This window comes from Heptranchias perlo, chromosome 6 (assembly GCF_035084215.1).
Source record: "Heptranchias perlo isolate sHepPer1 chromosome 6, sHepPer1.hap1, whole genome shotgun sequence".
Lineage (NCBI taxonomy): Eukaryota > Metazoa > Chordata > Chondrichthyes > Hexanchiformes > Hexanchidae > Heptranchias > Heptranchias perlo.
The window spans coordinates 4,453,533-4,480,488 of record NC_090330.1 but is presented as its reverse complement, the minus strand read 5'-3'; the positions used below and the strand labels follow the sequence as shown (position 1 = coordinate 4,480,488).

The 26,956-nt window shown below is 51.5% G+C and overlaps 1 protein-coding gene and 1 long non-coding RNA gene across 5 annotated transcripts in view; one reads left to right on the top strand and one right to left on the bottom strand.

Annotated features, from left to right (window-relative positions):
- Nucleotides 1-26,956, top strand: part of LOC137322695 (glycerophosphodiester phosphodiesterase domain-containing protein 5-like) — a 199,152-nt gene that overhangs the window by 159,594 nt on the left and 12,602 nt on the right. For all 4 annotated transcript variants that reach the window (XR_010963209.1, XM_067985640.1, XM_067985639.1 and 1 more), the window contains exons 10-14: nt 229-379; nt 3,557-3,778; nt 9,958-10,115; nt 13,834-13,981; nt 18,281-18,363. Coding sequence is in view for 3 of the 4 variants with exons in the window: in XM_067985640.1 (XP_067841741.1) it covers nt 229-379; nt 3,557-3,778; nt 9,958-10,115; nt 13,834-13,981; nt 18,281-18,363 (762 nt within the window). In the remaining variant the exon portion in view is untranslated. The remainder of the gene's footprint in view (nt 1-228; nt 380-3,556; nt 3,779-9,957; nt 10,116-13,833; nt 13,982-18,280; nt 18,364-26,956) is intronic.
- Nucleotides 17,032-26,956, bottom strand: part of LOC137322698 (uncharacterized) — a 13,531-nt gene continuing 3,606 nt past the window's right edge. Inside the window, exon 2 of the long non-coding RNA XR_010963211.1 lies at nt 17,032-17,262. This is a non-coding gene — a long non-coding RNA (uncharacterized lncRNA). The remainder of the gene's footprint in view (nt 17,263-26,956) is intronic.

Here is a 26,956-nt window from a genome sequence, read left to right as displayed (position 1 = left end):
TTGGCCGCAAAGTGCTTTTGGGACATCCCGAGGTCGTGAAAAGCGCTACATAAATGCAAGGTCTTTCTTTTTACCCTGACGAGGGGACAACGCGCACCTCATGTCGGGCGAGCGGAAAGACTACCTGCTTGGAACTCTCGGTAGCTTAGTTCGGGGGGGCATGTACTCCTGGCGACACCCTGCTGTCTGAGTCTGACCGCCTGTGATGCTTCTATTTGCTCTACTTAGTTACGACGGTGTTCCGTTCCTGATGCACGACACGACGCTGAGGCGGACGACCAACGTGGAGGAGGTCTTTCCCGACAGGGTCTTCGACAACGCCGCCATGTTCAACTGGACAGACCTGGAGAGGCTCAACGCAGGACGATGGTTCTTTCAGGTAAGCTGGAGGATGACGAAAGCCACTGGTAGACCGGGAATTTTCTCTTGGAGTGTCTATTGAAGGCACCATATCAGCCAGTAAGTTGGAGGCGGGGCGGGACTTACAGCAGGACTCACAACAAGCAGTCTATTCACAGAGTCGATACAAAAAGAGTCTCTACGAACTACAGCAAACAGAACTCGTGACCAAAACTGCAGCAACTTCTCCCGATAAAACAGGATTATTTCTCCAGCAAAATGCAGCGAGTGGAGGATAGTTACATAATACAATCACGTGTGTAAAATCAATCCCCGTCACTTACAGCAGTGCGGTCGTGATCGATGGGGGAGTTACTCAATCATCTCCAGTCTGGCCAGGACTTGTGTCACTATATGCAGCCGAATTTCCTCGGAACTGCTGCCGCTCCACCGATGGCCGAAACCCAGTTTGCGCGTGTGGACAGGGTTTCTCCCGCGCTTACAGTGAAGTTAGGGGAGGGGAGGCAGCTCCAAGAAAATTCACGGCCACGGTCTGTTTCCCCCCCGCCCCTGGTTTTCCCAGGGTTATTCTCCAATTTTGTCCTCCAAGCACTTGTCCTCTCTCCAACTCGTTCTTAATCCCCTACAAGGCCCAAACCTGTCCCAGACTTGAATACTGCTCCGTCATGAGGAGGATCTTACAACACCTCTCACTCTCCAGGGCAGAGTACAAGAGTGAGATTTTGTCCTGAATGGTGTCTCCCCTTCCAGTGCCCAACCTCTTTCTCTCCGTCGTAACCATTCTTGTCTTTCCGTTTTTTGTCGATGCTTCTGTCTTTTTTTTTAATGCTCCTTGGGATAGAAATTGGCTTTGGGCAGGACCACAAAACGGGGGGGGGTGTCATGTCGGCTGTCCATTATACGCCCTGCTTCGAAGTGTGAAGTCATCCACTCTGGACCTAAGAAAGATGGAACAGAGTATTTTCTGAATGGCTAGAAGCTAGGAATAGTGGAGGAGCAGAGAGATTTAGGGGCCCGTGTACAGAAATCACTAAAAACTGGTGGACAGGTACAAATAAATAATTAAAAAGGATAATGGAAGGTTGGCCTTTATCTCAAGGGGAGCTGGGATACAAAGGGGTGGAGGTTATGCTACAGGTGTATAAAGCTCTGGTCAGACCTCATCTGGAGAACTGCATTCAGTCCTGGGCACTGCACCTCAGGAAGGATATATTGGCCGTGCAGCGCAGATTCACCAGAATGACACCAGGGCTAAAAGGGTTAAATTATGAGGACAGGTTGCATAGACCAGGCTTGTATTCCCTTGAACATAGAAGATTAAGGGGTGATCTAATTGAGGTGTTTAAGATGATTAAAGGAGTTGATAGGGCAGAGAGAGAGAAACTATTTCCTCTGGCGCGGGAGTCCAGAACAAGGGGGCATAACCTTAAAATTAGAGCTCTAAGGCCTACTCCTGCTCCTTCCTATGTCCCTATATTCAGCCCCATTGACTTCAATATATCGGGCAGGGCCTTTAACATGCAGTCCATCCAATACTCGCTGTTTTGCTCTATTATACAAGACAAATGGGAGCAGGAAGATATCAATGGACTGGTCAGGTGGCAAATGGAATTCAATCCGGAGAAGTGTGAGGTAATGCATTTGGGGAGGGCAAACAAGGCCAGGGAATACACAATAAATGGGAGGATACTGAGAGGTGTAGTGGAACAGAGGGACCTTGGAGTGCATGTCCACAGATCCCTGAAGGTAGCAGGTCAGGTAGATAAGGTGGTTAAGAAGGCATACGGGATACTGTCCTTTATTAGCTGAGGCATAGAATATAAGAGCAGGGAGGTTATGCTAAAACTGTATAAAACATTAGTTAGACCAGAGCTAGAGTACTGCTTACAGTTCTGATCACCACATTACAGGAAAGATGTTATTGCACTAGAGAGGGTGCAGAGGAGATTTACGAGGATGTTGCCAGGGCTGGAGAATTTTAGTTATGAGAAAAGATTGGATAGGCTGGGGTTGTTTTCTTTGGAACAAAGGAGGCTAAGGGGAGATTTAATTGAGGTATATAAAATTATGACGGGACTAGATAGAGTGGATAGGGAGGATCTATTTCCCTTAGCAGAGGGGTCAGTGACCAGGGGGCATAGATTTAAAGTAATTGGTAGAAGGATTAGAGGGGAGCTGCAGAGAAATGTTTTCACCCAGAAGGTGGTGGGGGTCTGGAGCTCACTGCCTGAAAGGGTGGTAGAGGCAGAAACCCTCAACTCATTTAAAAAGTATTTGGCTACGCACCTGAAGTGCCGTAACCTACAGGGCTACGGACCAAGTGCTGGACAGTGGGATTAAACTGGATAGGTCTTTTTTTCAGCCGGCACGGGGCTGAATGGCCTCCTTCTGTGCCATAACCTTTTATGATTCTTAGAGTGCTTCAAATACTCACCTTCGATTGAGTTGCGATCACACGCTGCGGTGCTCTTAATTCGCTTCTGGATTCCCCACGCGAATATCTGCTGACAAGCAGGGGTCCCGGCTCAAAGTGAAAATCACGCCCTTTGCCTCTATTTATAAAGCTGAGGATCCAGTTTGCTTTTTTAACAGCCTTATCGACTCGTCCTGCCACCTGCAAAGATTTGTGTAAGTAAACCCCCAGGCCTCTGTTCCTGCACACTGCCCCCACCCGCCTTGTGTCAGCCGTGGCTCAGTGGGCAGCACTCTCTCCCCCCACTCTGTGTCAGAAGGTCGTGGGTTCAAGTCCCACTCCAGAGACTTGAGCACAAAATCCAGGCTGACACTCCCACTACAGTACTGAGGGAGGGCTGCGCTGTCGGAGGTACCGTCTTTCAGATGAGACGTTAAACCGAGGCCTCGTCTGCCGTTCCAGACGGATGTAAAAGATCCCATGGCCACTATTCAAAGAAGAGCAGGGGAGTTCTCCCCGGTGTCCTGAGTCGATATTTATCTCACAATCAACATCACCAAAAACAGATTATCTGGTCACTATCACATTGCTGTTTGTGGGATCTTGCTGTGCGCGAATTGACTGCTGCCTTTCCTACATCACAACAGTGACTACATTTCAAAAGTATTTAATTGGTGGCAAAGAGCTTTGGTGCGTCCTGAGGCCGCGGAAGGCGCTGTATAAATGCAAGTTCTTTTCTTTCTTTAAAACCGTACCGTCACGGCCTGGACTTTGGGTTTTCAGGAGGACCCGTTCTGGACGGCCCAGGATCTCTCGCAGAAAGATAACGTCGAAGCTTCGAACCAGTCGCTCAGTAAACTGGCGGACGTGCTGCAGCTGGCGGCCCAGAGGAACAAGTCGGTGATGGTGAACCTGTGGCGGCCGCCGCCTGAACACCCCTTCCACTCCTCCTGGGTCAACGTCACCCTGGCGACCGTCCTGGAGTCGGAAATACCCCAAGACCTGGTGAGGCGTTGGTTTTTTGTTAACGTTAGGTTGGGATTTTAGATGGTGCGTTACGAGCCGCACTAAATTGAGGGGCAGGAAGAGGCCAGCTGGCCCATCGAGCCTGCCCCCACACACCATGATGGCCGGAGCATCATGACCTAGAGACCAGGGGGTTGCCAACCCTCCAGGATTGTCCTGGACTCTCCAGGAGTTAAAGATTAATCTCCAGGACACTGCCGGGAGCAATCCAGGAGAAAAATCATAGTGGCATTAAAAAAAATTGCATATTTTATTCATTTTCTTTGAACGCTTTAGTTTATTAGTTATAAAAATATTAGAGATGGGGAGAAAAAAAGCTGTTGGACCGGGAGGGGCGGCTGAAGGCATGTGATGAAACCTCCAGGAATACGTCCAACCAGAGTTGGCAACCCGTACTAGAGACTTCCCACACCTCCCCTTCTGTCCTAGAACCTCCTGGGAGAGGCAAAAAAAAAGAGAAAAAAGCCCAAGGGCCAATAAGGGAAAAAATACTCTGGAAAATTCCTCTCTGACCCCCACCCCCGTCAGGAGATCGAAACCAGTCCAGGAGATCACATGGACCAAGTGTTATCTGTAAAGAATCTGTAATGTGTTGGCACCATTACTTCCTCCCTTCTCCTCCCCACCGAGTTAAAGTCCTTCTGCAATTGCGAATTGCACGATAGTGGACTATAGGAATTGCTGGACGAGAAAAGACCAAGGTCCATCGAGTTCGCCTTCTACTGTCCTGGTATTACATAGAATTTACAGCACGTGAACAGGCCATTCAGCCCAACAGGTCTATGCCAGTGTTTATCCTCCCACCCTACTTCATCTAACCCTATCCTGCATATGGGTTGTAGAAGTTTGGGACTCTCTTCCGCAAACGGCAATTGATACTAGCTCAATTGCTAAATTTAAATCTGAGATGGATAGCTTTTTGGCAACCAAAGGTATTAAGGGATATGGGCCAAAGGCAGGTATATGGAGTTAGATCACAGATCAGCCATGATCTTATCAAATGACGGAGCAGGCACGAGGGGCTGAATGGCCTACTCCTGTTCCTATGTTCCTATATCCTTCTATTGCTTTCTCCCTCTTGTGTTTATCTGGCTCCCCCTTAAATGTATGTATGCTATTTTCCTCAGCTGCACCATGTGGTAGGGAGTTCCACATTCTAACCACTCTCTGGTTAAAGAAGTTTCTCCTGAATTCCTTAATGGATACCTTAATGAATTCCTTAGGGATCATAATTTATGGCCCCTAGTTTTGGACTCTCCCACAAACGGAAACATTTTCTCTACGTCTACCCTATCGAACCCTTTCATAATTTTAAAAACTAGTCACATGATACAATAATAATGGAGTTGTTGACTAATCATAGCAATCAATCTCTATCAATGAGTCGACAACAGACCCAGACATGAGGCGAGGAAAACCCCCAGTGGTGGAGAGCTTTGGGAACCATAGGTCCAAAGTCACCTGTTCCTCCCAAACATGTTACACTCACCACACGTCATGTCTCAAATTACTCATATACTGTTTCCCAAAATGTGCATTTACTCAAAGAAATCTATCCAATTTGCATTTGAATGAATCAATAGTAACTACTTCCACTGTCTCCCGAGGGAACCTGTTCCATAGATTAACCACTCGCTCACTGAAATATTGTTTCTGCAGATTGGTTTTGAAATGGCCTTAACTATTAGAATGCTGGCAAGTTCAAGGAAGTCTCTGTCTCGCTGGGCTGACTGGTTTTTGTTTGTTTTCAACTCAAGTTGAAATTAGCACTAACGTTAGTAAGGTACAGATCAGCCATGGTCTTTTTGAATGGCGGAACAGGCTCGAGGGGCTGAATGGCCCACTCCTGTTCCTACGTTTTGCTGAAACAGCAGGAATAATAGTACCCCCTTCATAGCTCATTGGGTCAGTGTTTTGCCCAGTATGGTTCTGAGTCATTCCTGCACCTGTAAGGTCTCAAATTTGATTCTCTACCTATGGTTGAGTTGGTTCATCTCTGGCATGGTGGCAATTGAGGTGCTCCAGTAGGCCTTAATGCCTCTGGGCTGAGAAGAGGGTGGGGAATATATGCTGGAGTTCCCAACACTGATGACTACCCAGTTACTCCATGCTGGAAGGTGCATCTGCACGTGGGTGAGGGCAGCACTGGACTCGGCTGTGGCACTCCCCGTGGTTGAATTGCCTACGGACATGTCTCTTGGAAACAGGAGTAGGCCATTCAGCCCCTCGAACCTGTTCCGCCATTCAATGAGATCATGGCTGATCTGTGACTTAACTGCATCTACCCGACTTAACCAAAAGTATTAAGGGATAGGGGGCTAACAAAAATCCATCAATCTCAGATTGAAAATGAACAATTGAGCGAGCATCAACTGCCGTTTGCAGAAGACAGTTCCAAAGTTCTACCACCCTTTGTGTGCAGAAGTATTTCCTAACTTCAATCCTGAAAGTCCTGGCTCTAATTTTTAGGCTACGTCCCCTGGTCCTAGATTCCCCAACCAGCAGAAGTACTTTCTCTCTATAGAAACATAGAAAATAGGAGCAGGCCATTCGGCCCTTTGGGCCGCCATTCAAAATGATCATGGCTGATCGTCTAACTCAGTACCCTGTTCCCGCTTTTTCCCCATATCCCTTGATCCCTTTAGCATTAAGAAATATATCTATCTCCTTCTTGAATACGTCTAATGACTTGGCCTCCACTGCCTTCTGTGGTGGAGAATTCCACAGGTTCACCACCCTCTGAGTGAAGAAATTTCTCCTCATCTCGGTTCTAAATGGCATACCCCGTATCCTGAGACTGTGACCCCTGGTTCTGGACTCCCCAGCCATCGGGGAACATCCCCCCTGCATCTAGTCTGTCTAGTCCTGTTAGAATTTTATATGTTTCGATGAGATCCCCTCTCATTCTTCTAAACTCTAGTGAATATAGGCCTAGTTGACCCAATCTCTCCTCATACGTCAGTCCTGCCATCCCAGGAATCAGTCTGGTAAACCTTCAATGCACTCCCTCCATAGCAAGGACATCCTTCCTCAAATAAGGAGACCAAAACTGCACACAATACTCCAGATGTGGACTCACCAAGGCCCTGTATAACTGCAGTAAGACATCCCTGCTCCTGTGCTCAAATCCTCTTGCAATGAAGGCCAACATACCATTCGCCTTCCTAACTGCTTGCTGCACCTGAATGCTCGCTTTCAGCGACTGGTGTACAAGGACACCCAGGTCTCGTTGCACCTCCCCTTTTCCCAATCTATCACCATTAAGATAATAATCTGCCTTTCTGTTTTTACAACCAAAGTGGATAACCTCACATTTATCCACGTTATACTGCATCTACCATGTTCTTGCCCACTCACCCAACTTGTCTAAATCACATTGGAGCCTCTTTGCATCCTCCTCACAGCTCACATTCCATCCCAGCTTTGTGTCATCTGCAAACTTGGAAATGTTACATTTAGTTCCTTCATCCAAATCATTGATATATATCTACTCTATCAGTTCCTCTTAATATCTTGAAAACTTCGATCAAATCACCCTTTAATCTTCTAAATTTCAGGGAATACAATCCTAGTTTGTGTAATCTCTCCTCATAATTTAACCTTTGGAGCCCAGGTATCACTCTAGTAAATCTACGTTGCACTCCCTCCAAGGCCACGTGTAAAAAGATGCCAGAGGGAAAGCAGGTAGAGAAGGAGGAAAAAAAACAAGAGTTTGGGGGGCAAAGATGGTCAATTAGTCCAGGCCTAGGCCCTAAGCTCTGAAATTAAGAACATGAGAAATAGGAGCAGGAGTTGGCCATCGGCCCCTCGAGCCTGCTCCGCCATTCAATCAGATCATGGCTGATCTTCGACCTCAACTCCACTTTCCTGCCCAATCCCCATATCCCTCGATTCCCCAAAAATCTATCCATCTCAGGCTTCGGGGTAGAGAATTCCAAAGATTCACAACCCTCTGAGTGAAGAAATGCCTCCTCAGCGCAGTCTTAAATGGCCGACCCCTCATCCTGCAACTATGCCCTCTAGTTCTAGACTCTCCAGCCAGGGGAAACACCCTCTCAGCATCTACCCTGTCAAGCCCTTTTAGAATCTTATATGTTTCAATGAGATCACCTCTCATTCTTCTAAAGTCCAGAGAGTATAGGCCCATTCTACTCAATCTTTCCTCATAGGACAACCCTCTCATCCCAGGAATCAATCTGGTGAACCTTCGTTGCACCGCCTCTAAGTCAAGTATATCCTTCCTTAGATAAAGAGACCAAAACTGTACACAGTACTCCAGTCTCACCAAATCCCTGTACAATTGTAGTAAGACTTGCTTACTCTTGTTCTCCAACCCCCTTGCAATAAAGGCCAACATGCCATTTGCTTTCCTAATTGCTTGCTGTACCTGCATGTTAACTTTTTTGTGTTTCTTGTACAAGTCAGCCAAGTCTCTCTGAACACCAACATTTAACAGTTTCTCACCATTTAAAAAAGATTCTGTTTCTCTATTCTTCCAACCAAAGTGAATAACCTCACATTTCCCCACATTATACTCCATCTGCCACCTTCTTGCCCACTCACTTAACCTGTCTACATCCCTCTCTAAACCTCTCCGCCTCTCTACCTCTCTCTCCTCCTTTAAGACGCTCCTCTAAATCTACCTCTTTGACCAAGCTTTTGATACCTGACCTAATATCTCCTTATGTGGCTCGGTGTCAAATTTTGTTTGTTCTTGTGAAGGACCCGGGGAAGTCTTGATACGTTAAAGGCACTATATAAATGCAAGTTGTTGTTGTTGTCGTTATAGTCGCAGCTGGATCATTCCCTGTCATTGTGGAAGGTAACTGGGTGTCAGCCGTGTCTCAGTGGGTAGCACGTGCGCCTCTGAGTCAAATAGTTGTGGGTTCAAGCCCCCACTCCAGAGACTTGACCATATAATCCAGGCTGACACTCCCAGTGTGGTACTGAGGGAGTGCTGCACTGTCGGAGATGCCGTCCTTTGGATGAGGTGTTAAACCGAGGCCCTGTCTGTCCCCTGAGGTGGACATAAAAGATCCCACGGCACTATTTTGAAAAAGAGCAGGGGAGTTCTCCCCGGTGTCCTGGGCCAATATTTATCACTCAACCAACATCACTAAAAAACAGATTATCTGGTCATTTATCACATTGCTGCTTCTGGGATCTTGCTGTGTGCAAATTGGCTGCTGCGTTTCCTACGTTACAACAGTGCCCACGCTTCAAAAAGTGCTTCATTGCCTGTAAAGCACTTTGGGATGTCCTAGAAACATAGAATCATAGAAAGATTACAGCACGGAAGGAGGCCATTCGGCCCATTGAGTCCGTGCCGGCTCTATGTAAGAGCAATCCAGCTAGTCCCACTCCCCCTCCCTATCCCTGTAGCCCTGCAATTTTTTCCTTACAAGTACTTATCCAGTTCCCTTTTGAAGGCCATGATTGAATCTGCCTCCACCACCCCCTCGGGCAGCGCATTCCAGATCCTAACCACTCGCTGTGTAAAAAAGGGCTCCTGAGGTTGTGCAAGTTGCTGTGAACCTTTATAAAACACTGGTTTGGCCACAAGTGGAGTATTGTGTCCAGTTCTGGGCACCGCACTTTAGGATGTGAAGGCCTTAGAGAGGGTGCAGAAGGGATTTACTAGAACGATTCCAGGGATGAGGGATTTGAGTTACCAGGATAGACTGGAGAAGCTGGGGTTGTTCTCCTTGGAACAGAGAAGGTTGCGAGGAGATTTGATAGAGGTATTCAAAATCATGAAGGGTCGAGACAGAGCGGCTAGAGAGAAACTGTTCCCATTGGCAGAAGGGTCAAGAACCAGAGGACATAGATTTAAGGTGATTGGCAAAAGAACCAAAGGTGACACGAGGAAAACCTTTTTTACACAGCGAGTGGTTAGGATCTGGAATGCACTGCCCGAGGGGGTGGTGGAGGCAGATTCAATCATGGCCTTCAAAAGGGAACTGGATAAGTACTTGAAAGGAAAAAATTTGCAGGGCTATGGGGATAGGGCGGAGGAGTGGGACTAGCTGGATTGCTCTTGCATAGACCCGGCGTGGACTCGATGGGCCGAATGGCCTCCTTCCGTGCTGTAATCTTTCTATGATTCTAAATAAATGCAAGTTCTTTCTTTAATACGTGTTTTGACGCTGTATTTTCAGGTGATGTGGCTCCCAGACGAGAACAGACAGCTGGTACGCCAAATGGCACCGGGTTTCCAGCAGACGTCCTCCGTGAAGCAAAACGCGACCACGCTACGCGGCCGAGGCATTGCCGGATTAAACCTGCGGTACAACAAGGTCAACGCAGAGGAGATGCGGTAAAACCGACTGCTCGAGTCTTTCCAATTACGTAGAATTTACAACACGGAAACAGGCCATTCGGCCCAACTGGTCTGTTCCGGTGTTTACACTCCACATGAGCCTCCTCCCACCTCTCTTCATCCCACCCTATCAGCATATCCTTCTCTTCCTTTCTCCCTCATGTGTTTATCTAGCTTCCCCTTAAATGTATCCACACTATTCGCCTCAACTTCTCCTTGTGGTAGCGAGTTCCTCATTCTAACCACTCTCTGGGTAAAGAAGTTTCTCTTGAATTCCTTATTGGATTTATTCGTGACGATCTTATATTCATGGCCCCTAGTTTTGGACTCTCCCACAAGTGGAAACATTTTCTCCATGCCAACCCTATCAAACCCCTTCATGATTTAAGAGCCCTCTATCAGGTCCCTCTTGACCTCTTTTCTAGAGAAAAGAGCCCCAGCCTGTTTAACCTTTCCTGATGGTTGTAACCTCTAAGTTCTGCTATCATCCTTGTGAATCTTTCCATCAATACAAGTTGAACACGAGGGAACGAGTAGAAATGCAGGGGGTGGGTTTGTGGTCAGGGTGCCGTGGGAAACGGAGGTGTCGGCCGTACGAGCCCGTCCAGTCGGGTGGTAGCGGCCCAGGATGTTGAGCGCACGTACGATGCTGTAGTGGCAAGACACTGGGTCAGCATTCCCGAAGAACGAGATCAAACTAGTCATAGCATAGAATCGTAGAATCTTACAGCACAGAAGAAAACCATTCGGCCCGTCGTGCCTGTACCGGCTCTTTGAAAGAGCTGCCCAATTAGTCTCACTCCCCAGCTTTTTCCCCATAACCCTGCAAATTAGTCCTCTTCAAGTGCATGTCTAATTGCCTTTTGAAAGTTCCTATGGAATCTGCTTCCACCACCCTTTCAGGCAATGTGTTCCAGATCTTAACAATCCTCGGTGTGAAAAAAATTTCTCCTCATTTCCCCTCTGGTTCTTTTGCCAATTATTTTAAATCTATGTCCTCTGGTTACCGACCCAACTTGCCAGAGGAAACAGTTTCCCCCTTACTTGCTCTATCAAAATCTCATAATTTTGAACACCTCTATTAGGTCTCCCTTGAACCTTCTCTGCTCTCAGGAGAACAATCTCAGCCTCTCTGGTCTCTGAAGTCCCCTCACCCCGGTAAACTTCCTCTGCACCCTCTCTAAGGCCTTGACATGCTTCCTAAAGTGTGGTGCCCAGAACTGTACACAAAACTCCAGCTTGAGGCCTGACCAGCGAGGTCGAACGGCCTTCTTCGTCCGTCTTGTGATCTTGGGCTCTCATCCACAGGGAAAGGTCAAGGAGAGACCGGTTAATCAGAGGCTAGGACAGATCCGGGTTACCCTTGCATAATTCTCAATAACCAACACCAGAGTATCAGTGGCTGAGCTAAGGCCTTTTTTTTTAGTTGAGAAAATTTGGAACAGGAGTCGGCCGTTCAGTTCCTCGAACTGGCTCCGCCATGCAATTGGACCATGGCTGATCTGTAGCTCAACTCCATTTTACTTGATAACCGTACCCAACAAAAATCTATCGATCTCAGTCTTGAAAGCTCCAATTAACCCCCAGCATCCACAGCCTTTTGGGGCAGAGAATTCCAGATTTCCACTACCCTTTGTGTGGAAAAGTGCTTCCTGATTTCACTCCTTAAGATTGTGTACCCTCGTTCTTGATTCCCCCACCAGAGGAAATAGTTTCTCTGTACCTACCCTATCGAATCCTTTTAACATTTTAAACACTTCAATTAGATCACCCCTCAATCTTCTGTACTCAAGGGAATACAAGCCTTGTCTATGAAACCTGTCCTCATAATTTAGCCCCGGTATCATTCTGATGAATTTGCACTGCACCCCCTTCAAGGCCAATATATCCTTCCTGAGGTGCGGTATCCAGAACTGAACACGGTACTCCGGAATCTGAGCATGGCTCTGCACAACTGAAGCATAACTTCCTCCTCTTTGTGAGGGGCCGAGATCCAGAAGGACAGCGTGAAGATTGAAAAGAGTAGGAGAGAAGATGAGATAAATGTAGCTGGAATGGTTGGGAGTTGTCAGGCCTTGATCCATTCCCTAGCCACCGACTCCATCCCTCTCCCTGGCCGCTGTCTGAGGCTGAACCGCACTGTTTGCAACCTATTTGGTCCTGAGATGAGCTTCCGACCCCATCACCAAAACTGCCGCGTTCCAGCTCCGTGACATCGCCCGTCTCGGCCCCTGCCTCAGCTCATCTGCACAGACTGCAGCGGTCCAAGAAGGCGGCTCACCAGCACCTTCTCAAGGGCAATTAGGGATGGACAATAAATGCTGGCCTCGCCAGCGACGGCCACATCCCATGAATGAATTAAAATGAAAGAAACCCTCATCCATGCTTTTGTTACTTCCAGATTCAACTATTCCAATGCTCTCCTGGCCAGCCTCCAATAACTTGAGCTCGTCGAAAACTCTGCTGCCTGTAACCTAACTCGCACCAAGTCCCGTTCACCATCACCCCTAGGCTCGCTGATGTACATTGGCTCCCAGTCCAACAACGCCTCAATTTTAAAATTCTCATCCTTGTTTTCAAATACTTCCATGGCCTTTCACCTTCGTATCTCTGTAACCTCCTTCAGACTTACAACCCTCCGAGATCTCTGCACTCCTCCAATTCTAGCCTCTTATGCATCCTGGATTTTAATCACTCGACCATTGGCGGCCGTGCCTTCAGCTGCCTAGGCCCTAAGCTCTGGAATTCCCTCCCTAAACCTCTCCACCTATCTCTCCTCCTTTAAGAGGCTCCTTAAAACCTACCTCTTTGACCAAGCTTTTGGCCACCTGTCCTAATATCTCCTTAAATGGCTCGGTGTCAATTTGTGTTTGATAATCGCTCCTGTGAAGTGCCTTAGGACATTTTACTACGTTAAAGGTGCTATATAAATGCAAGTTGTTGTTGGTCTTAAAAGCCCTTTGGCAGAAGGGGAGCCTGAGGGAGATAAGGAGTTCCACAGTTTTGAGGTGCTGGGAAAATCCTAAAACAATGCCCTTGGTTAAGCTCCCGGAGAGGACGGGAGGATAAAAAAGTATGAGGGGAGAACGCAGAAGTGTTCAGTACTGAAGCTCACTTGTGAAAGAAAGAACTTGCATTTATATAGCGCCTTTCACCACCTCAGTACTTCCCAAAATGCTTTACAGCCAATGAAGCACTTTTTGAAGTGTAGTCACTATTGTAATGTAGGAAACACGGCAATCAACTTGCACACAGCAAGATCCCACAAACAGCAAGGTGATTGTGACTAGATAATCTGTTTTTAGTGATGTTGGTTGAGGGATAAATATCGGCCAGGACAACGGGGAGAACTCCCCCTGCTCTTCGAAATAGTGCCAAGGGATCTTTTACATCCACCTGAGAGGGCAGAGGGGGGCCTCGGTTTAACATCTCATCCGAAAGACGGCACCCACTACAGTGCAGCACTCCCTCAGCACTGCACTGGGAGTGTCAGCATAGATTTCAAGTCTCTGGAGCGGGACTTGAACCCATAACCTTCTCACTGAGCCATGGCTGGCACCTGGGCTGGCCGGTGGACTGGCTTCCTCCCATGAAAGCACTGGTGTTCCGTTCAGCAGCAGTAGACTGTCGTCCTGGGCGACAGTCACCTCCCTCCGCCTAGCTGCTCCACGAGCCTCACTCTTTGTTCCTCTCTCTCTCTCTCTCTCTCTCATAGGAAGTACGCGTCGGAAAATATCAGCACCAACCTGTACCTGGTGAACGAGCCGTGGCTGTTCTCGGTGCTGTGGTGTGCTGGGGTGAGGTCAGTTACCTCCGACGCGTGTCAAGTCCTCAGTGAGGTGCGGACTCCCAACTGGATAATGGTGAGTCGGGGGTCACTGGGAGCATGGGAACTTAGGAACAGGAGCAGGCCATTCAGCCCCTCGAGCCTGTTCCACCATTCAATTAGATCATGGCTGATTTATATCTTAACTCCATTTACCCGCCTTGGTTCCATAACCCTTAATACCCTTACCCAACAAAATTCCTTCAATCTCCATTACGAAATTTCCAATTGACCCCCGGCCTCAACAGCTTTGTGGGGGAGAGAGTTCCAGATTTCCACTCCCCTTTGTGTGAAGAAGTGCTTCCTGACATCACCCCTGAACGGCCCGGCTCTAATTTTAAGGTTCTGCCCTCTTGTTCTGGACTCCCCCCACCAGAGGAAATAGTTATGGATGCTGACAATTCCTTTAATCATCTTAAACACCTCGATTAGATCACCCTTCAATCTTCTATACTCGAGAGAATACAAACCTAGTCAGTGCAACCTGGCCTCGTAATTTAACCCTTTCAGCCCCGGTAACATTCTGGTGAATCTGCAGCCAAGCACCCACAAGATGCGGGGGGTGCGTGCGATGGAATATTTTAGTGTGCGCTGTGCGTTCTTTATGGGGGTGTAGGGGGGGGGAAGCTCAACGTCCTCCCTCCCCACAAATATAAGACTGGTACCATGAAATTGTGACATAACTTTTTAAAATCATATGTAGAATGCTTTTGTGGATGGTGCAGTCGTATTGAGAAATATCTCTCTGTGCATCTATCCGTGTGTGTCTGGTTCCCTTCCTATCTTAACTTCCTTTCTAAATCTCTGTCTCTGTCCCTATCTCTCTTTCTATCTTACTCACTCTGTGTCTCTCTGGTCTCACGTCCACCACTCTCTCTCTTCCCCCCTCCCCCCCCGTCCGTCTCTCGCTCTCTTCCCCCTCCGCCGTGCGCCCCTCCCCCCCCCCCCGTGCGCCCCTCCCCCCCCCCCGTCCGCCCCTCGCCCCCCCCCCGTCCGCCCCTCGCCCCCCCCCCCGTCCGCCCCTCGCCCCCCCCCCCCCCGCCCCTCGCCCCCCCGTCCGCCCCTCGCTCGCCCCCGCCCCCCCCGTCCGCCCCTCGCTCTCCCCCGCCCCCCCCTCGCTCTCCCCCGTCCGCCCCTCGCTCTCCCCCGTCCGCCCCTCGCTCTCCCCCGTCCGCCCCTCGCTCTCCCCCGTCCGCCCCTCGCTCTCCCCCGTCCGCCCCTCGCTCTCCCCCGTCCGCCCCTCGCTCTCCCCCGTCCGCCCCTCGCTCTCCCCCGTCCGCCCCTCGCTCTCCCCCGTCCGCCCCTCGCTCTCCCCCGTCCGCCCCTCGCTCTCCCCCGTCCGCCCGTCGCTCGCCCCCGCCGTCTGCCCGTCGCTCGCCCCCGCCCGCCCCTCGCTCGCCCCCGCCCCCCCCCCGTCCGCCCCTCGCCCCCCCCCCCGTCCGCCCCTCGCCCCCCCCCCGTCCGCCCCTCGCTCCCCCCCCGTCCGCCCCTCGCTCGCCCCCGTCCGCCCCTCGCTCGCCCCCGTCCGCCCCTCGCTCGCCCCCGTCCGCCCCTCGCTCGCCCCCGTCCGCCCCTCGCTCGCCCCCGTCCGCCCCTCGCTCGCCCCCGTCCGCCCCTCGCTCGCCCCCGTCCGCCCCTCGCTCGCCCCCGTCCGCCCCTCGCTCGCCCCCGTCCGCCCCTCGCTCGCCCCCGTCCGCCCCTCGCTCGCCCCCGTCCGCCCCTCGCTCGCCCCCGTCCGCCCCTCGCTCGCCCCCGTCCGCCCCTCGCTCGCCCCCGTCCGCCCCTCGCTCGCCCCCGTCCGCCCCTCGCTCGCCCCCGTCCGCCCCTCGCTCGCCCCCGTCCGCCCCTCGCTCGCCCCCGTCCGCCCCTCGCTCGCCCCCGTCCGCCCCTCGCTCGCCCCCGTCCGCCCCTCGCTCGCCCCCGTCCGCCCCTCGCTCGCCCCCGTCCGCCCCTCGCTCGCCCCCGTCCGCCCCTCGCTCGCCCCCGTCCGCCCCTCGCTCGCCCCCGTCCGCCCCTCGCTCGCCCCCGTCCGCCCCTCGCTCGCCCCCGTCCGCCCCTCGCTCGCCCCCGTCCGCCCCTCGCTCGCCCCCGTCCGCCCCTCGCTCGCCCCCGTCCGCCCCTCGCTCGCCCCCGTCCGCCCCTCGCTCGCCCCCGTCCGCCCCTCGCTCGCCCCCGTCCGCCCCTCGCTCGCCCCCGTCCGCCCCTCGCTCGCCCCCGTCCGCCCCTCGCTCGCCCCCGTCCGCCCCTCGCTCGCCCCCGTCCGCCCCTCGCTCGCCCCCGTCCGCCCCTCGCTCGCCCCCGTCCGCCCCTCGCTCGCCCCCGTCCGCCCCTCGCTCGCCCCCGCCCGCCCCTCGCTCGCCCCCGCCCGCCCCCGTCCGCCCCTCGCTCGCCCCCGTCCGCCCCTCGCTCGCCCCCGCCCGCCCCTCGCTCGCCCCCGACCGCCCCTCGCTCGCCCCCGCCCCCCCCGCCCGCCCCTCGCTCGCCCCCGCCCCCCCCGTCCGCCCCTCGCTCGCCCCCGCCCCCCCCCGCCCGCCCCCGCCCCCCCCCGCCCGCCCCTCGCCCGCCCCCGCCCGCCCCTCGCCCGCCCCCGCCCGCCCCTCGCTCGCCCCCGCCCGCCCCTCGCTCGCCCCCGCCCGCCCCTCGCTCGCCCCCGCCCGCCCCTCGCTCGCCCCCGCCCGCCCCTCGCTCGCCCCCGCCCGCCCCCGCCCCCCCCGTCCGCCCCCCCCGTCCGCCCCTCGCTCGCCCCCGCCCCCCCCCCGTCCGCCCCTCGCTCGCCCCCGCCCCCCCCCCCGTCCGCCCCTCGCTCGCCCCCGCCCCCCCCCCCCCCGTCCGCCCCTCGCTCGCCCCCGCCCCCCCCGTCCGCCCCTCGCTCGCCCCCCGCCCCCCCCGTCCGCCCCTCGCTCGCCCCCGCCCCCCCCCGTCCGCCCCTCGCTCGCCCCCGCCCCCCCCCGTCCGCCCCTCGCTCGCGCGCGCCCCCCCGTTCACCCCTTGTTACCCGATTGGATTAATCTTGACCGATACTGAAACCGCCTTTTCCCATCTCCAATATTTTTACAACTAACAAATGAAAGTGTTCAAAAAAAAATGTAAACAAAAAACACACAATTTTGTTTTAATGCCCTCGATGATTTTTCTCCCTGGGGTGTTTTTGCTCCCAGCAGTGTCCTGGAGATTAATCTTCAATTCCTGGAGACTCCAGGCCTATCCTGGAGGGTTGGTGACCCTAGAGGAGGCCCTGTGTGTGGTCGAGGCCGAGTCCATTTATTGTTGTTTCTCCTTGTAACGATGTCAGTGGAGACTTTCACACAGCGAGCGGACCTTTGAAAGGGACATAAATAGAAGCATGTCGTTTGAACACGCACTCTTAGAGGCTCCCCAAACAATGCAGGTGTGGGGGTCCGGGGGGTGGGGGTGGTGGGGTGGGGTTGAGGAGGGTCCCTGTAATTAACCCCTTTGCCGTTGACAGCTCTCCCAAGATTCCTTTCTGTTCCTACAATTTCCAGGGACGTTCATTCGCATTTCAGTGCTCCAGTGAGCAGGATGCCAGCTGTTATGCTTTTGTGTTGTAAAAGGTCACATCTGTCACCGCTCCCTCCTCCCCTTCCCCCATGGCCTCACACACCTACATCTCCTGTCAAGCTCTCATTAGATCATTAGAAGCAGCCTTGCAAAGGCTTCGGAGTGATTGGGAGCCAAAGGCCCATTCTCTCTGCCAGCTGAACCCCCTTTGATGTGATCACTGTGATTAAGAGTCTTTTATTTTGTGAACATGTGTACAGGGCCCCATTTTAAGGAGGTTTAGTCTCTATCCAACCCGTGATGTACCTGCTTTGGGAATGTTTGATGGGACAGTGTAGAGGGAGCTTTACTCTGTATCTAAACCATGCTGCACTGCCCTTGGAGTTTTTAACGGGACAGTGTAGAGGGAGCTTTACTCTGTATCTAACCCATGCTGTACCTGCCCTGGGAGTGTTTGACGGGACAGTGTAGAGGGAGCTTTACTCTGTATCTAACCCGTGCTGCACTGCCCTGGGAGTGTTTGATGGGGCAGTGTTAGAGGGAGCTTTACTCTGTATCTAACCCGTGCTGTACCTGCCCTGGGAGTGTTTGACGGGACAGTGTAGAGGGAGCTTTACTCTGTATCTAACCCGTGCTGCACTGCCCTGGGAGTGTTTGATGGGACAGTGTAGAGGGAGCTTTACTCTGTATCTAACCCATGCTGACCTGCCCTGGGAGTGTTTGATGGGGAGCCAGGTGTGTAAAATTGAGAATAGTTCTATTTCCCAGCACCATGCGATCCCAGGGATTTAAAGGGTTTCATTTCCTTCCCCCGCAGCCTCCCAATGAATACTACGTGATCTGGATAACATCCGACATCATTTCAATCACCATCGTGGTGGGAATATTCATCCTGCAAAAGTGAGTGAGATTGAGAGCCTTTTATATTGTCTGTTTATTTTGCTTTGCATGACGCACGCTGCCTTGGAAAACACACTTCACCCTGTCCTGATCTGCCAGTCGGTACAAAGGAGTTTATTTTCATGAAATGTCCTCACTGATTCCAAATGGAAGGGTGTCAGTTTTGCGTTCTGCTTGTTTTAATTTACCACCAGTGAAAACCCTGCGTTAACACAACGCCTTCCAGAAAATTTCCGCAGCAGCTGCCTGGATTCCAGGCAGCCCACGGTGTGCCGACAGGCCCACGGCATCTCGTCCCAACTCAGGGTGGGGGGGGGTGGGTGGGAGGGTGGTGGGACTTCTCCCTTCCCCTACAGGAAGGGAAGGAAAAGTTGAGGTACTTCAAGGCCCAGGATACCTTTGAGTGCCTCCCAGTGACATTGCCCAGAAAAAGGCGAGTGGGACAAAAATAATCCTTCACCATCATAAATCTGAATGGTACCAAATCTCTTCTGATCCATTTCACTACATAATTCCAAGGGACCAAATCCCTTCCCATTCACTCCCACCATATACAATCCCAAAGGACCAAATCCCTTCCCATTCACTCCCACCATATACAATCCCAAAGGACCAAATCCCTTCCCATTCACTCCCACCATACACAATCCCAATAGACCAAATCCCTCCCCATTCACTCCCATCATATACAATCCCAATAGACCAAATCCCTTCCCATTCACTCCCACCATATACAATCCCAAAGGACCAAATCCCTCCCCATTCACTCCCATCATATACAATCCCAATAGACCAAATCCCTCCCCATTCACTCCCACCATACACAATCCCAACAGACCAAATCCCTCCCCATTCACTCCCACCATACACAATCCCAACAGACCAAATCCCTCCCCATTCACTCCCATCATGTACAATCCCAATAGACCAAATCCCTCCCCATTCACTCCCACCATACACAATCCCAACAGACCAAATCCCTCCCCATTCACTCCCACCATACACAATCCCAACAGACCAAATCCCTCCCCATTCACTCCCACCATATACAATCCCAATAGACCAAATCCCTTCCCATTCACTCCCACCATATACAATCCCAAAGGACCAAATGCCTTCCCATTCACTCCCATCATGTACAATCCCAATGGACCAAACCCTTTCTCAGGGCTCCCATTGTTCAGTCTCTCAGTAAATCTTAGTAAGTATGTAGCCATGTTTCCTTATGGTAAGAGTCTCCTCTGTTTTCTTGGCTGAATTGATGGGTGTTCATTTCCTTGCTGGGTGGGTGTAAGTGTTAGATTTCCTATTGGGTTGGTGTGCTAGTATCCATTTTCCCCACTATGTTGGTGGGTGGATGGGTGTGTGTTTTTTTTGCTGGGTTTGGGGGTGCCTATTATCCTTGCTGGCAATTTGCACGTTTTGCAAGATTGCAGTCCCAATGGGTGTCTTGCTTGAGGCCCACAGTCGGGAGGTTGCAGCAGGAAGTGATGGAATGGTGATGGTGTGACCTGGGCCTGGGCCTATAACTGGACCTGGTCCTGGGCCTCTGCTCACCGTGAGCTCCTGATTTCAGGCCTGCCACTTGTAGGTGGTTGCCAAATGGTGACCAGGGACATTGAGAGGGAAGGTGGGGGGGGGGGTGTGGGGTGTTCACTTGAGGCTCGCCTCCCAAATAACATTCCTTTGCCGGTGAACCAGAGAAGTAGAGGGAATGGCCTGGAGTCCCAGCTCAGTCAACACCCTTCTCCCCCCTCCCCACCCCCACAGCAGGTCAGACCCTGAGTCAGACAGAGCTGCCAAGACCCCCCCCCCCCAGACACGAGGGGAGTTGGGCCTGGAGGATGTATTATGGGGAGCACTGGGCTGTGCTACAGTTTAAACGCTGAATGCTTCTTCACATTTAGTGACAGCGGAACGATTTTGGGGGCATCGTTCAATAAACTCCCGTATCACTGAGCACCATGACTTCACACAGCGGAAAATATTTACTTTGTAAAAAAAGATGAACCTAAAAAAATAAACACATGCATTGGATTTTTGTCACTGGAAAATTCAACAGCAGTTCTTGGAAATATTGAGCGATGCCCCTTTATCTCTTTACATTCACCTTTTCATTGTTTTTCCCTTCCTCTTTTTTTTCTGCTTTTCACTGATGTGCATCTTCCTGCTCTTCTCTCCTTTTTTTCTCCTTTTCTCTCTCTCCTCCTCTCTGCTGCATTCTGGCATCTCACAGCTATCACTTGATCAGGTAATGCTGACACTTCTGACTGACCTTTGCACTCTTCCAGGGGGGAGGGGGAGGGGGAGGGGCGAGGGGCGAGTTGGGGGGGCGATCTTGCTGCAGGACGCCCAGTGAGGGGGAATGAAAGGTGTGGGACCGGGGCTGAATACAGTGGAATAGCCCCCTCCCCATAACTCCCCTCCTCCCCTTACCCTCCCCTCTCCCCCCTCCCCCCTCCCCTTACCTCTTCCTCCCCCCCTCCCCTTACCTCTTCCTCCCCCCTCCCCTTACCTCTTCCTCCCCCCTCCCCTTACCTCTTCCTCCCCCCTCCCCTTACCTCTTCCTCCCCCTCCCCTTACCTCTTCCTCCCCCCTCCCATCCCCCCTCCCCTCCCATCCCCCCTCCCCTCCCATCCCCCCTCCCCTCCCATCCCCCCTCCCCTCCCATCCCCCCTCCCCTCCCATCCCCCCTCCCCTTACATCCCCCCTCACATCACCTCCCTTCTCCTTTACCTCCCCCTCACATCACCTCACCTTCCCCCTCACATCACCTCACCTTCCCCCTCCCCCTCCCCCTCCCCCTCCCCTACCCCACTCCCCCTCCCTTGCTGAGGTACTGAGCCATGCAGGGCCAAAGGCCTCAGGATCCCTCACTGGCCTGCACTGAGGTAGCTAACCTCAGCCTGGGTAGATGTTGGCGAGTGCTGCCATAGGCCTCGTTGCCCCTACGCGAGGCGGGGGAGGAGGGTGGATCAAATCCTGCTCCTACTCCCTCTCTAATAACGCCCGCTGGTAAGTGTGTGTTTGTGGATGTTGGGTGAAGACAAGATTGGGTTTGCTTGTGGTGCCTCCTCCCGCAAGGCCAAATAGCCTACTTGAATATGACCATCTCGGCTGATATGTGAAGAATGGCCAGTAAGCGGGGGGAGAGGTGGTATTGGCGTATTGGCCCCCTGTGGGACTGTAGCGCAGTGAAATTCAACAGCTTCAGGAGGGAATGGGAGAGAATTTATGGGAGGAGGAAGGGGGGAAGGAAAGGGAAGGGAAGAGCATTCAAGAGTGCAATGGAAGTAATTATTTAAATAATGAATCAACGGGCAACCGTGGGCCAGCTGTTCCTAAGGCAAACCCATTCTATTTTTAGGGTCGCCAACTCTGCTTGGACGTATTCCAAGAGGTTTCATCACATGACCTCCTGCCTCCAACCACCCCGCCCCCCCACTCTCCCGCCATTGGTTGCCCGACACGTCAATCCACCCAGTGCACCGCCTTCCTACACCAATCGGAGAGCGAAACAGACTCTTCTTTCCGCCCGATTGGATGATTCTTGACCGTCAGTCAAAGCAGTTTTCTCACCCCCATGTTCGATATTTTTATAATTAATAAACAAAAGTGTTCAAAGAACATTTTTAAGAACCACACACTTTTTAAATGATTTTTCTCTCCCGGGTGTTTTGCTCCCAGCAGTGTCCGAGATTAATCTTTAAGTCCCGGAGACTCCAGGACAATCCTGCAGGATTGGCAACCCTAGTTTGAACTGCTCAGAGTGCATGAGACTGACTTTGAGATGAGTAAATCTCTGAGTTTGTCCTTTGCTCCCCCTGGTTCTTTGCTCAGCGTCTCTGACTAAGAACTGAACTGCCCGTGGCCCAAGCCTGTATCTGCTCCTGGTCTGTGGTGCTGAGCTTTTAGACGATAATAGGAACAGAGGAACAGGAGTAGGCCATTCAGCCCCTCGTGCCTGCTCCGCCATTTGATAGAATCATGGCTGATCTGTGATCTAGCTCCATATACCTGCCTTTGGCCCATATCCCTTAATACCTTTGGTTGACAAAAAGCTATCTATCTCAGATTTAAATTTAGCAATTGAGCTAGTATCAATTGCCGTTTGCGGAAGAGAGTCCCAAACTTCTACCATCCTTTGTGTGTAGAAATGTTTTCTAATCTCACTCCTGAAAGGTCTGGCTCTAATTTTTAGAGTAGGGAGTCTTGCACTGTTGCTCAATATTATGCTCCCTACTCCTAGAATCCCCAACCAGCGGAAATAGTTTCTCTCTATCCACCCTATCTGTTCCCCTTAATATCTTATAAACTTCGATCAGATCACCCCTTAACCTTCGAAACTCTAGAGAATACAACCCCAATTTGTGTAATCTCTCCTCGTAACTTAACCCTTGAAGTCCGGGTATCATTCTAGTAAACCTACGCTGCACTCCCTCCAAGGCCAATATGTCCTTCCGAAGGTGCGGTGCCCAGAACTGCTCACAGTACTCCAGGTGCGGTCTATCCAGGGTTTTGTATAGCTGCAGCATAACTTCTGCCCCCTTGTACTCCAGTCCTCTAGATATAAAGGCCAGCATTCCATTAGCCGCCTTGATTATTTCCTATAATATTGAGCAACAGTGCAAGACTCCCCGCCGCCCCACTGACGGGATATTTTTCAGTGCTGATAAATTGCCTTCTCTTCCTCACCCCACAGTTGCAGTGACTTCCTCTCGCCTTGAAGTGTGACGTTCTCCAACTCACAGTTTCGTTGCGTGATAGAAGATTGGGCTCGGTTGAGGGGGAGCCCGCCTTGATTGCCCTCCCCAACCCTGAATGGACAGTCCAGTTTGCTTCCTGCTACAGCACCTGGACTGCTCCATTATGGGAAGAGATTGGGGGTGATGGATGGAGAAGAGGTGGGAAGGCAGTTTGCAAAGACTGTGCCCCCTTCCCTTGTTCTATCTGCGTCTCACACGCTTCCTTGACTGTCCTCATCGGCTGTGCAGGCCCTGGGTGCAAGTTCTCACCCCAGGTCGTGAGGGGCTGTTGCTTCACATTCAGGGTGGAGATGAAGGGAAGAAAGCCAAACTCAATTAGGGGCTGATCTAGGGTGAACTCTGGAATGCTTCCAGGAAAGGGCGGTGGAAGCAGATCCAATAGGAACTTTCAAAAGGGTATTGGATAAATACTTGAAAAAGAAAAATTTGCAGGGCTGTAGGGAAATGGGTGTGGGGGTGAGGAAAGTGGGACTAATTGGATAGCTCTTTCAAAGAGCCGGCACAGGCTCGATGGGCTGAATGGCCTAATGTACTGTATTATCTCATGAACCATTAATTCTCAGTGATAGAGGGTTGTGTCGAGGGCAGAATCCTCTTGTAAGGGTTCTCTCATCTTCCAAAGCACCAGGTTTTAGGCCAGACAAGCTGCCTCTGTATCGTAAGAACCCACCTGAGACTGTGCTCCTGCAGTAAGATCCTCTTCAAGGTCCCCATTCTCCCAGCCCTTTGTCTACTGCTAACCAATGTCGTTCTGTTTCTAAAGGTTCTAAATGCAGTCTTATTCATGGAGTTTCTGCCGAGGGCCCTTATCCTGAGCAGCCCCTCACTCCAGCGTCACTCTCGGGAATGACGCACTGTACCACGGAGTGAAGGGTCTGAGCCGGCATCCGTGGTTTCTCCACACACTGAGCTCCAGTATCAAGGTGTTTCCACACTGGGTAGCTTCCAATTAGAGCCCAGCCATTCTCCGCACACACGGGAAAGAGAAACGGTAGGACCGGCACAGGCTCGATGGGCCGAATGGCCTCCTTCTGTGCTGCAATGATTCTATGACCAACAGTTCTATTGGGACCATAGGAATACAGGAACAGGCTGTTCAGCCCCTCGAGCCTGTTCCGTCATCCAATTAGACCATGGCTGATCTGTATCTTGACTCCATCTCCCTGTCGTAGCTCCGTAACCCTTAATACTCTTGCCCAACAAGAAAATTCCTGTACTTTGAACAGAGCCCTTTCAATTGCACCAGGGATAGTCCTGCCTCCGTGTACCATTTCCTTGCTTTCTCTCCCTGGACAAGTGAGGAGAAAGGGAACGATTCTAGTTGGTCATGAGTGGAGGGCCAGAGGCCCGGTGAGTCGAGCAAGGGCCACAGTTGAAGGGGAAATGAACCACGAGTATTCACCAACACCAAGTATCACTACTCTACGGCTCACTAGTCTATGGCGTCCTGTGTCTGTTGTGCTGTATTATGAGTTGCCACTGGGCGGCAGTACAGCCGAGTATTTGTGTCCAGATTAAAAAAAGAGTTTATTTTGCATAGAATCACATAAAATCTGCAGCACAGGAACAGGCCATTCGGCCCAACTGGACTGTGTTTATACTCCATACGAGCCTCCTCTCACTTTAATTACCTCTTCCCTCCCCGCCACATATCCCTCAATTCCCTTCTCCCTCATTTCGGCATCAAGCCTCCCTTTAAATGCATCAATACTCTCTGCTTCATCCACTCCACGTGGCAGCGAGTTCCACATTCTCACCACTCTCTGGATAAAGAAATTCCTCCTAAATTCTTTATCTGTTAGCGACTATCTTATATTTATGCCCCGTTGTACTGGGCTCACCCACAAGTGGAAACGGTTTCTCCACATCCACTGTAACGAACCCCTTCATAATTTTGAAGACCTCGATCAGGTCTCCTCTCTTTTCCAGAGAACAGAGTCCCAGCCTTTTCAATTTTTCCTGATTGTTGCATTCTCTCAATTCTGGTAACATCCTGGTAAATCTTTTCTGCACTTTCTCCAGTGCTTCAATATCCTTTCTGTAATCTGGAGGCCAGAACTGTGCGCAGGACTCCAAGTATGGTCTAACCAAGGTTCTATATAAATTTAACATTACCTCCCCACTTTTGTATTCTATTTCTTTAGAAATGAACCCCAGTACTTTGTTTGCACTCTTATCAACTCGTGTTGGTACTTTTAGTGATTTATGTATCTATTAGTCCCAGATCGCTTTGCATTTAGGGCACTAAATTGGGCCGTGTCGCGCCTGTTGTTTTGGTGCTACACGGCCTCTCCGACATCCAAGATGGCATCTTGGCTGCGCATGCATGTTTCCTGCGTGACGTGCGCCAGACGCCATCTTGGTATAGGAGTTAGCGCAGGCTCAGATAACGAACACTGGAATCATGTAAAGTAGGGAGAAAATGGCTTCAATCAGTGTGTAACGCTGAGTTAAAGAGGATAAGCCCCAAAATGGTGTCTAACGCTCAATTCAACGCACAGTCTTAACCTCAACCATCTGAACGTGTCTTAGAGAGCCACGGAGGACTCCCACCAGCGCTATTTAAAGGGACCATGCAGGATTTACAGGTTAGTGGCAGGATTATTGCTTCTGGCTGCTGAGACATTTGTAACTGTTTTTGGAGGTCTCCTATACTTGAATACTAGGACTAGGGGACATAGCCTAACATTTAGAGCCAGGACGTGTAGGAGTGAAGTTAGGAAACGCTTCTACATGCAAAGGGTGGGAGAAGTTTGGAACACTGTTCTGTAAACGGCAGTTGATGCTAGCTCACTTGTGAATTCTAAATCTGAGGAGGTGGTGGAGGCAGATTCAATCATGGCTTTCAAAAGGGAACTGGATAAGTACTTGAAAGGAAAAAATTTGCAGGGCTATGGGGATAGGGCGGGGGACTGGAATTAGCTGGATTGCTCTTGCCTAGAGCCAGCACTGACTCGATGGGCCGAATGGCCTCCTTCCATGCTGTAACCATTCTATGATTCTAAGATTATTAGCAATACCTCCCAATTTGATATCATCTGCAAATTTTGACATGCCACCAATTTCTGAGTCCAAATCATGTAAGCAATAGTCCGCGCTGATTATTGCTTTGTTGTATTCTCTGTCTCCAGATGTTTTTTTTTGGGTGAGTTTACACTCTGTTTGGCTTCTTTGCTGATGAAGGGACAGTTGGATGGACTGGCTGCGTTCTGTTGACACAAAGGGCAGTGTCCAGCGCAATGATCGCTGTGTCACCGGCTGCTCTCAGCGTGCAGGACCTAGACCGCCAGCATCAGTGGCCGCTCGACCATGGGAGGCATCGTAGCTGTGCCCGATCCTGACACACACGTGCTCACGCACGCACTCGCACACACACTTCAGCAGATGTCATCGGACGGTGATTAAGACTGAGCCCTCTCTGATTTATGACCCCTTTCCCAGCCAAGGGAGCTAAGCTCAATTGTAGAGCTCTACCTGCTGACTCGCCCGAACTTAGCGCTGACCCGGAATCAGTCCAGGTCCTTAAAGTCATCCAGCACAGAAGGAGGTCATTCGGCCCACCTTGCCTGTGCCAGCCCTTTGAAAGAGCTATCCAATTAGTCCTACACACCCCCTGCTCTTTCCCCATAGCTGTCTGTTGTCACAGCACTGGTTGTCGGGTAATTGCCAGAGTCTATAATTAAGGACAGAGTGACTGAACACCTCGAAAATTTTCAGCTGATCGGAGAGAGCCAGCCTGGATTTGTAAAGGGTAGGTCATGCCTGATGAACCTGATTGCATTTTTTGAAGAGGTGACTAAATTACTGGACAGGGGAATGTCTATGGA